The following is an 11,080-nucleotide window of genomic DNA, read 5'->3' on the forward strand; positions in this document are numbered from 1 at the left end:
GTTCCGCTTGTTTTGGAGAGGAGTTATGGGCAGGAAGAAGTTCTGCATCTTTGTCTGTCTTGACTTTAAGGGCCTTTCTTGCTCAGTCAAACAAAAATATGTGTTTTTGTTACATCATACCTACCTGGTGTCGTTTCTTGCACCTTGAAAGTCGCTAAAAAAGATCATGTCCTTCCTCTAAAAGGTCTTACGACCCACTGAAATGTCCGAGTTCTGTCTGTCTACAGAATAAAACACAGCAGTATCCTGTTGTACCTGGAGTCCGTTGACACACTTGTCTCTGACGTCCAACCAGACGGAGTCGGCCACCAGCTCAGACGTCCCCTCTCCATACAAGATGTAGTAGACCAGCAGTCTGATGGACGGGACCATGGCGGTCGTTACCTCGAAGCTCAGAGTCTGTTTGTTATCGGCACTGGAGACAAATTTCTGACTGCCGAAGTCCACCACCTTCCCTTTAGAGAGCACCTGAGACAACACACAGGAGTGACGTCATCAGAAACTATGTAAACAGGACAAACGCTGACCACGTGCGTCATCATCTCTGTTTACCCACCAGGTAGCTGAGGGCTTTGACGGGCACGTAGGAGGGCGTGGCCGAGTACACCTTGATGCTGGAGAAACGTCCAACCTCCAGGCCACGGCCGGGAAGCGGGGGATCGATGTAAAGGTACCGCTGGTTTGGGGAGTGATAGGCCACCGCCTCCAGACTCAGACTGGCCTGACTGTCAACTGGGAGGGCAGGGTCTGCCGTCTCAAACTGTGTCAACAATAGCAAGATGACAAGTAAACAAGGACAAACAACAAGTTCACAAAATGTTTCCCCAAAGCTCCATCCTTGGCCCCTTGTTTTCTTGTGTGTGTGTGTGTGTGTATGCCGCCACTAAGATAGATCATTCACAATCAAAGATCCAGTACCACCATTATGCTGATGACAAACAGATCTATATCCCATAAAATCAACTGATGAAGACGATTTTAACCATCTTTTATCCTGTATGGGTGATATGAAGTCCTGGATGTCCCAAAATCTTCTCCAGCTTAATGACTAATAATAATAATTTTTGCCCAAAGTCTGTCACCATTTTACAAAAGTATCTTGGTACCCTAGCCACAAACATCAAACCTGCAGCCAGAAACCTGTAATGTTTGACCATGACATTTCTTTTGAAGAACGTATTACCAATGTTGTTAGGCCTTTTTATCAGTTAAGAAACATTTCAAAAATCCTTCGGCCTGATCTCGAGAAGGTCATCCATGCTTTTATTTCATCTATGTTGAATCACTGTAATTCGATGTACTCAGGGCAAAGCAAAAAAAGTATCTCACATCCTCAGCTAACACAAAACGCAGCCACTCGACTTTTACCACCAAGACATGATCACATCAGTCCTGTTTTAGCCTCCATTCACTGGTTACCTGTTAGTTTTAGAATTGATTTTAAGATTTTATTGATCACTATTAAAGCACTTTATGGTTATGCTCCCAGCTACATTGCTGAATTACTGCTCCCCTATGAGCCGGAGCACAGCCTCAGATCCTAGCTGATCCGAAGTCCTGGCTAAAGACTAAAGGTGACTGGGCTTTTGCAGCCAGAGCCCCTGAGCTCTGGAATGCCCTTTCTGAGAACCTGAGGCTCGCAGGATCAGTAACATCTCAAGACATACTTACAAAACAACCTTTTATTAATTTTAGTGCTTCCTTCCATTCTTATCTGTATTGCTGTTGTAGAAATCTTATTTCCTTTAACCTTATGTCATTTTATGCTGCTTGATTAGCTGCATAAATGTGTATGTAAACAACAAGTAAGGCCCCAACACCGAAGCCACAAATTAAATTACTATGTGAACAACAACACGCAAAAAACTGTAAATTGTAAATATAAACTACAACAACCAAACAACATGTAAGGAACAGATTAAACAACATGTAAACAAAACTGAAACAACAGCACATAAACAACATCCAATAAACAACAAGACCCCAGATCTTCCTCCTCCTCCTCACCTTCAGCACCGCCCTGATTCCCTCATTTGGTGTGTTGCAGATGAAGACAGCGAGGCCGTCTGATTGGCTGTTGGCGCTGTCAGGACAGGGGAGCTCCACGGTCTCCTTCCCCTGTCGGATCAGTTGTCGCTCCACCAGACGAACCTCAACCCGGTCCACCGGTTTGTCCAGGTGATCCTTCACCAGCACCTGCAGAGGAAATGAAGGACGACTGTATTACTCTCCAGAGTTCAGTCTTGATCTACCTCTTGTTTCAAAACCTGCTGTAAAGTGTAACGATCCTGACACACCTGGATGTTATAAGGAAGGCCAGGTTTGATAAAAGGGGGCGTGGACACCAGACTCAGGCTGTAAGGTGATTTGACAAACTTTACTGCAGCAAACTCCGCCTCCTGAGCGATTCCACCTGAGAGACAGAGAGAGAGGAAGGGTGAGGATACCTGTGAGTGTTAACATGTTCTACTGATGTAACTCTAGTTAATCTTTAAATCTCAGGTTTGAGTTTGAGAAGACAGGTAAGCCCAGTGGATGTGTGTACCTGTGTACTCCTGCAGCAGTATAGCGATGTAAAGGTATTTTCCCACCAGACTGCTAAGGTCTTTTGGTCCGTTGTGTTTGGACAAGACCTTCTCCATGTTGACAGTCACGTCCACTTCACCTGACGAGGACAACTGAAGGACGCAGAAAATGGTAACACCAAGCTCAAGGTAAAACTATATATGTAAACATTTATGTACATTTAGCTAGTTGTAACTACTTTAGATACATTTAGCTAGTTTTAACTCCTTTATATACATTTAGCTAGTTTTAAATACTTTAGTTATAACTACTTTATCTACATTTAACTAGTTTGACTACTTTATATACAGTTAGCTAGTTTTAACTACTTTATATACATTTAGCTAGTTTTAACTTATTTATATACATTTAGCTTGTGTTAACAACTTTATATCTATTTAGCTAATTTTAACTAATTAGTTTTAACTAGTTTATATACATTTATCTAGTTTTAACTAATTTATTTACAGTTAACGATTTTTATCTAGGTTGCTTTATATACCTTTAAGTATATTTTGCTAATGATAGGCTACTTCGTACTTTTATTTCAGTAATATTTTAAATATATCAGAGTTTATGTCTCTTACTATCTGTCTGGAAACAGAACTGGGGATGAGAACCGGAGGATTCTTCCCACTAACATATCCGTAGCGCAGAAACATCTCACCATCAGCCACCGGAGCACCGTGAAGATACCTGAGAAAAACACACGTGGTCTAATTCACAGCTAAATAATCTGTGAACTCGTTTGTGTTCTGGAGTCTGAATGTGACGTCAGCATGTTTACCTTGCGGAGACCTTAAAGTTAAAATTGTTGAAGCTTCCATAGCTAATGTAGTTTGCTTCTGGCTCCACAAGGATCGAGAAACTGGGAAGAACTGACACAAAACAGTTATGGTAAATCAAGGCATTCTCATCTCAGTGCGTCATTACACAGCATGATGCCGCAGCAACACAAAGGATGCTAACCCTACCTGCTAGCACATCGGCCGTGAGACTGATGTCCACAGCTGCAGGATTAGCATGGGTCAACATGCACCAACATTGACTGCTAAATGACCTGCTCTCCCACCAGAACCACAGCCACCCCAATTAATAATATACACTTTACTTATATTTAGTAGTTTGTTTGAAGTTATAACTGATAAAAGAGAAAGTTTTCTCATGCTACCGTATTCTTTCACTTCAAAATCTGTTCTCGCTGTTGTGGTGAAATCATCAGAGTAGGAGGCCTCAATGGTCCAAATCCCAGACCTACAATCACATTAAAAATATTACAGACAGCCTGGAATCACATGAAAACCTTACAGACAGCCTTGAATCACATTTTACAACATTGATTATCCTGGAATTACAGTAACATCATGAATCAGCCTGGTATCACATTTACAATATGAATCAGCCTGGAATCATATTAACAACATTGGCTGTGTTCGAAACGGAAGGCCTCGCTGCCTCGATGCCGTAATAGACAGCTGCCTCAGAAGGCATCACTTTCAAGTGAAGGCAGCTCTGTTTACATTAATTTCTAAGGCAGCACTTACGGCAACGTGTGACGTCAGCACGCCGTCTTGCGTCTCTTCCGGCTGTCAGAAGAGACACTAGCCTTAGCATAAGCTAACTAGCTACTGAAAAGCCAAACGGCTAACAGACGCCAATCAAACTGAACAAACTTGGTTGGTTACAGTCACGGGCTGATATTATAGTTCAATGTTTAGTTGTCGCTAGATTTTCAAAAATCGAAGTGAGAAAACTACTACAAACTTTTAAAAACGTATATTTGTGTACAAATTTGGCTTGTTTGTCCACCATCTTGACCAGTTTTAAAAATCTCTGGCGGCCGCAGCTGCGCTGCTTTATGGGTAATAGGCAGCATCAAGTCACCATCGATGCTGCCTTCAAAACTGGCCATTACTGGGGCAGCTTGAAGGCACAGGAAGAGAACGTTCGAGCCGTTTCTGTTAGACACCTTGTGAAACAGCAGTTTAGCCCCTTTTCGAACACTGCCACTGAAATCAGCCTGGAATCACATTTACAACATTGGAATCAGCCTGGAATCATACAAACAGCAGCTTTTTAAAGCTCTTACTTTGGTTTAATGGGGATCTTGAAGGGGTTTTGCATAGATGGGATTCCATTGTTGACATCAATCATCTCCACAATGTCCACTGTCACATGATCTGGGTCCTGTGGAGGACAAGATCACCAATATGAGATCACTTAGACGTGAAAGAAATTAACATGTATAAACATGACGTGTTGCTGCAATCTGGTGGTTCTGCAGGTCTTTTACACTTACCTTGAAGGTCAGGAAGACACTGCGATTGGCAGGCCTCAGCTCCTGGTTCAGAGAAAACGCCCTCACTTTGACTGCACAAATGCACAATAGATGAATATATGAACTTTATAATAAGTTAAGTGGCACATAGGAAAGCTGTGTACAGGACAAATACATGTAGATTTACATACAAGTTGTTTGACTTAGTTCTATACTGAAGCTAAAGTCACTGAAGCTAATGTTACCAAAGTTAAAGTTACTGAAGCTACATTATTTTACATTACATTATTATAAGTTAATGTTATTAAAGCTAACATTACTAAAGCTAACGTTACTAAAGCTAACATTACTAAAGCTAACATTACTAAAGCTAACGTTACTAAAGTAGCAACAATTAGCCGACGTAACTGACAACTTCAAATTTTATTGTTGACGTGTCGTTACAAAGATGCTATTTAAGGGAAAGATAGAAATCTTCTTATTAAGAACATTTCTGGTTGTTCATTTCTAACTGCGATGTACTACATGTAATGCTAGGGGCAGTATCGCTTCCACTGTCTGCCATGACTGCTTGACTGTAAGACTACTTACGAAGGTTTTTGGTTTTTTTTACAAGTTTTAGTGATTTCATCACTACATACACTTTTGAGACGAGAAATTAACTGTGTAGAATTTAAATATTGGCAGTTTTATGAAAGTTGATCGATTGACCGAAAAAGTGCTCAAATGTTTTCAGGGTTGAGAAGCTTCGCAAGAGCCCGCGAGGTTATCAGTGCCGGCCAGCCGGGCAGTCACGCCCACAGAGCGCCCTGGTCCCAGTTACTCAGACCTCTGGAGCAGCAACAACAGCGCAGCAGCGACAGAGGAACAGCCACAACTGTAACTAACATAGTTTCAGTGTTCTTACCTCTGTATCTGTCTTTACAATCTGAGTAATGGTTTAACATTTTGAACTAAATCAAGAAACTTCTGGCTCGTGATGTAGCCTCCAGAACATTTTCTGCTTAGAAAACTTACAAGCACTTTGGAAAAATGTTAAATAAACTACAGGAGTATGAAGGGGGACTGTTGCTTTATTATTCTAAGTAGACATTACATTGTTAGTGTAGAGTTGTGGTTATAGTACTTGCTTTAAATTTAATTAAATTTTATATATAGTTCCAAAGCAAAAATTTTAATAAAAAAAAGTTAAAAACTACTTGGCAATAAATCAGATTGTGAGCTTATTGTTTTGGATGATAAAGCCTGGCTGTTATCTTGGAGCAGCCTCTCCATAGTTCTTTGCATTCTTGGTTTCGAGGTCTCGTAGATGATGCTGGCTGAGAGAACGCTCTTTTAGTTGTGTTAGCAAACATGTTAAGTGCAAAAGTAAATCAGTGAATTATAGGAGTAGCCTACGCTGTCTTGTCTTCTGCACTGGTTTCCCCCTGGTGTTGATACTAGTGTTCACTCTGAATAGTAAATCTTGTTTACTCAATGGTAACTTTAGCTAGTTAGGCTGTGTAGGAGATCAGTAATTCACTTGAAAGATATTGAATTAGTTAAATTCTTTAATTAGGGTTAGGGGGTGACAAAAATAATTGTGACTAGTCAACTAATCGAATAAATAATTAACAGATTAGCCGCTTATGAGAATAATCATTAGTTGCAGCCCTAGACTGAAGCTCACGTTACTGAAGCTAACGTTTCTAAAGCTACGTAACTGACTGAAATGACTTTCTTGACTTAAATTATCTTTTAAACTGAAAAACGTTAGCCGTTTAGCTTTTCAGTAACAGCTGTTCGAAATTAATGTAAACGGTTGACAGAAATAAGGTCACATGGGGTGGAAGGGGACTCTCTACAGTCAGGAATGTTGGACTGTGGTGGTCTCACCGCTCTGATAGGGCGTGTACAGCGGTTTGTCGGTCTGGATAAACAGGAAGCCATTGGTGCGGCTGACAGAGAGAGACATGTGCTTGTTGATCTCTGCTGATTGGACGTGGAGAATCACATGACTTACGCTCTTATCCAGCTGACCTGGGTGCAGCTAGAGCAAGAAATGGAAAAGGAAAAGACATCATGAGTAAGATCTCATTCTTAGGTAAGTTGTGGTAAGTTGTTGTCTCGCTCTGTGCATCATGTCTCACCCGGACTTTGGCAGCGGCCTGGTGGTGGTTCTGGGTGTTGAGGGTCACGACTTCTTGAGAAAGAACCACATGATTTAGAGCCATGGAGGTCTTTAAAAATACGTAGACTGTCACTTCCTCTGTATAACCAAACAGCTGCAGCAACACCGTCTCCACAGCGTCCAGACGCAGTGAGAGAGGAGCTGTTATCAGATACCTGGGGAGGAGGAGACACGGCATCTTTACTGTGATGTGTTTCCTGATGAAACAGGAAGTGGAGGAACAGAACAGTAAAGGATCATTCTGAATTTAAAGGGAGGCCTGCAAGTACGTGGACAATTGTTCCCCCTGATAAACCAGTTAAATTTATGTGCTTCCCCATAAAGACCATATTTGGATGAGATGGTGGAGCTAGCTAGCTGGTTGAGCTACTGCGTCTGTAATTAACATCAACTGTGATATTAGCTGGGAAATAACATAATCATGATCCCATAGACATCCAGGAATTGATCCAGGATCCAAGCTTTGTCTGAGGGGAGGCCCACAGTCTCTGATTTTGGTCTTGTTCAGCATTTGGTTGTACTAAAAGACACTGAGGAGTCGGCTATTCATTTTTCCGGTAAGTACATTTTGTTTTGAGCATGTTTTTCGCTAGCCAACATTAGCAACCCAGCTAACAGTCAAAGTCAATTATAGATGCACCTCGCTAACCAAGCTAGCTTGCGTCACCCTCTCATACAAATACGGTCACATCTGGTTCCAAAAAACCAAGATGGCGACGGACAAAGTGCCAAAACGGCGGTCCTCACCTCACGGCAGCTACTTCTTTTATACAGGCTAACTTTAACTCAGTTAATCAGTCAGGCTGAGCTCCATGTCAGTGTAAATTGAGGAGGGGCCCCCATTTCATTTTCACCTTCTGATCATGCATTATATTACATTTATTCATTTAGCTGACGCTTTTATCCAAAGCGACTTACAATTGCTATACATGTCAGAGGTCGCACGCCTCTGGAGCAACGAGGGGTCAAGTGTCTTGCTCAGGGACACAATGGTGGATGTCTCACAGTGGGAATCGAACCCGGGTCTCCCACACTAAAGGCAAGCGCCATCACCACCCCATGCAGAGTCTGTGCACACCACTGCTCTGCACCTCCAACAAACAGGAGGAGAGTGCATGAGTGTTTGTTAACTTGCAGCTTCTGCAGAAAACCAGCTTCACTACAACCCTGCAGCTACCACAGGCCTTCAAACAGCTTAATTTAGTTACCAATGCACAACCTCCACCAGTGAATAATGAGTGTAATAGATGAAAGATGACTTACGATCTGGACTCGGCCTCCGTCCTCCAACAGAGACAGCACACACACATCAGGAGGACACACACCTTCATCCTGACGGTGAGGAGAAAACACACACTGAGCTCTGGAGACACACCGCTGACTGAGAAAACTGACTGAGACACTGACAGAGAGTTAGATTTGATTAGTTATTGATCAACTCAACTATTGGCAAATCACTGCCTGTCTGGAACTTCCTCTGTTTGTGTACTTGTGTGTCCCAAAGGTGAGTTTACTCAGCCTGTGTTTTCTGATGTTACCCAACAGTGTTGACTCTGATTTTCCTGTTATCAGCTCATCAATTCAGAAAGCAAAAGTTCATATAGTGTTTGTTTGGTTCTCTTCACTCTGCAGTAAAAACATGAATATGTTTGAGGACTGAGAGGTTTTTGGGCTGTTGTTACTACGAAGAAGAAATCAGAGGAGCTCTAACTTTGCTTAAAATAACAAGATATCGGACTTGAAGACGGCATCCTTTCATACCTGTGAAACGTTTTTTCTGTTCCTGGTGTCTGTATCAAAGTTCGTCCCAATAGTGGACCTGGAGAAAAGATCATGGTGTCATTCAAATTGTAAGGGTTTGTCTTCTTAAATAAACTTTAAGCTACATTCACTGACATTCTGGCCTCTAGGAGGCAGCAGAGAGAAAACTGTAACCACAACTTCTCGCATATAAAGTAGTTGATGCTAACATGGTCCCATTTAGAGGAACAGAGACCAGGAAGCAGGGGAGGCTTTAGGCCATAAGCCCTGACTCTTGTCTCTTGGTGTATTTCACTCCCTACTCTCTATTCTGCCGGTATTCTAGTATTTCCAGGTGTTCGTTTTTATCGATGTTTATCTTCTGTGTTTCCTGTGGACTCTTGCATGTTTTCGGATTATGGACTCTGGGTTTGTTTGCAGATATTACTTTCATGGGTTTTGACCTCTAATCACCTCCTTGTGAGTTTTGTCACTGTGGTGGTTTTGTTAATTAAATCTAAGAACATACCTGTTCCACCTCTGTTGTCGGCATTTGGGCCCAGACCCTCGATTTCCTGCTGCCCCTTTAACAGTCAGTGTGATACACATCCAGTAGATGCTGGGCCACATGATCCTCATTTGGAGTCTTGACAGGACCGCTTTCGACCTGCGAGGCGGGAGTCACGTGACTGACAGGGCAGCAAAGTACAATCATTTTGGGCTTGACAAAAATACAGCTAAGTACCCCACGCTACCAATTCCGTATGTGGAAACGTTGGTACGATTGTCTTCTGGTAGGACACTGTCTTTTTATAAAATTCTTTTGATTTTTCTCTTTTAAGTTATATATATATTAACTTTATTACGGTGTTTTTATATGTATTTACGAATGTGTATATTTACACTACATGTCAAAAGTTTTAGAACAGACTCATATTTGACTTTCAATGCAGTAGAATACCTTGAAGTTATTAACTCATTATTTGATCCCTGAAAATTGTTTATCTCTGAAATTGACAGTTTTGCTGACCTAAACTTTGTCTTTGCCTTCTTTGGTTTTTCTGCAGCAGTGGAAGGAAATCAGCACCTTGGAGCAGCCTGTTAATACACCCTCAGAAGCTTTATTTGCACTATATATATATATTATATATAATATTAATGAAGGAAGACAGAGCAGCTGGTCATCAGTTGATCCTACAGTGAAATAATGAACAAAACTCCTTCATTTAATTGTTAATTTTAGATTTGAAAATGTCTGTTTTGGTGACGTAAATGTTGTTTAACTTTGCCAGTTTCCTGCTTACTTTGGTACCATTTAAGGTTTTTCACTGGACTTGAGCTACTTAGATTTATCCAAGAACTACAAACATGGCGGTGTCCTAAAACTTTGGACCGGTGGTGAATGTGGTTGTATATATGTATTTCTGTGGGTAAGATTTGGACCCCGAGTCTGTAATAAAGTAAAGTAATAGTGCTGAAAGAATAAAGAGTTGTGTTTTTTATGTTATCTGTACAAGATATGATAAATATCCTATTTGCACACCTTATTATCTTGTGATTATAAGATTTGATCCATTGTTAATATAAATTATGGAGTAGTGCAGGTTTCAATTTTGGTTTTCACTTGTTGTTTATCAGATGAAAAGTTTAAACCACATATGCCTGTACAGAACTGCTGCAACAATTATTCAATTAATCGATTAGTTGTCTACTATTAAATTATTGCCGGCTATTTTGATAATCAATTAATCGTCATTTTTCTAAGAAAATTCTATGATTCCAGCTTCTTAAATGTGAATATTTTCTGGTTTCTTTCCTCCTCTGTGACAGTAACCTGAATATCTTTGGATTGTGGACAAAAACAGGACATTTGAGGACGTCCTCTTGGGCTTTTGTAAACACTGTTCGACATTTTTCCCAATTTTTCCCAATTTTTCTAACATTTTATAGACCAAACAACTGATCGATGAATTTAAGAAAATGATCGACAGATTAATCCGTAATGAATGTAAAAATAATGAATTGTTAGTTGCAGCCCTACTGAACTGTATGTGAATTTACAACATGTGAAATGTTGTTTCACATGTTATGTTTAAATATTTTACACATTAAATGTTCCTCCTCTCTGAAAGCTGAGCTGTATATACGACAGAATGACAATAAGAGATTAAAGGTGAAGTAAAACTTTATTAAGAGTATATAGGCACAAATACAATGTCCCTTTGAAGAAGTCAACATAGCATACTTCATATACTGATACATATACATTATACCGAGGTAAAGTGACAGTTGAATTATATTCTGGGCGTAAAGCACATCTCATGTTT

The 11,080-nt window shown here is 40.7% G+C and overlaps 2 protein-coding genes across 2 annotated transcripts in view; both read right to left on the reverse strand.

Moving 5' to 3' along the window:
• The window catches only part of c5 (complement component 5), a 29,409-nt gene extending 20,976 nt beyond the window's left edge, over window positions 1–8,433 (reverse strand). The window contains exons 1-13 of the mRNA XM_038703214.1: window positions 8,277–8,433; window positions 6,973–7,168; window positions 6,719–6,872; window positions 4,865–4,935; window positions 4,655–4,752; window positions 3,737–3,819; window positions 3,353–3,443; window positions 3,153–3,261; window positions 2,546–2,678; window positions 2,298–2,413; window positions 2,008–2,196; window positions 557–760; window positions 256–468 (exon numbers count right to left, since the gene is read on the reverse strand). Of these exons, the coding sequence (XP_038559142.1) occupies window positions 256–468; window positions 557–760; window positions 2,008–2,196; window positions 2,298–2,413; window positions 2,546–2,678; window positions 3,153–3,261; window positions 3,353–3,443; window positions 3,737–3,819; window positions 4,655–4,752; window positions 4,865–4,935; window positions 6,719–6,872; window positions 6,973–7,168; window positions 8,277–8,344 (1,725 nt within the window). The 5' untranslated portion in view covers window positions 8,345–8,433. The remainder of the gene's footprint in view (window positions 1–255; window positions 469–556; window positions 761–2,007; window positions 2,197–2,297; window positions 2,414–2,545; window positions 2,679–3,152; window positions 3,262–3,352; window positions 3,444–3,736; window positions 3,820–4,654; window positions 4,753–4,864; window positions 4,936–6,718; window positions 6,873–6,972; window positions 7,169–8,276) is intronic.
• The window catches only part of LOC119891504 (scavenger receptor cysteine-rich type 1 protein M160-like), a 1,270,577-nt gene that overhangs the window by 679,067 nt on the left and 580,430 nt on the right, over window positions 1–11,080 (reverse strand). The gene's annotated exons all lie outside the window — the stretch shown is intronic.

This window comes from Micropterus salmoides, unplaced genomic scaffold (assembly GCF_014851395.1).
Source record: "Micropterus salmoides isolate LMB-PRFRI ecotype aquatic unplaced genomic scaffold, ASM1485139v1 Ms_hic_scaffold_7, whole genome shotgun sequence".
Lineage (NCBI taxonomy): Eukaryota > Metazoa > Chordata > Actinopteri > Centrarchiformes > Centrarchidae > Micropterus > Micropterus salmoides.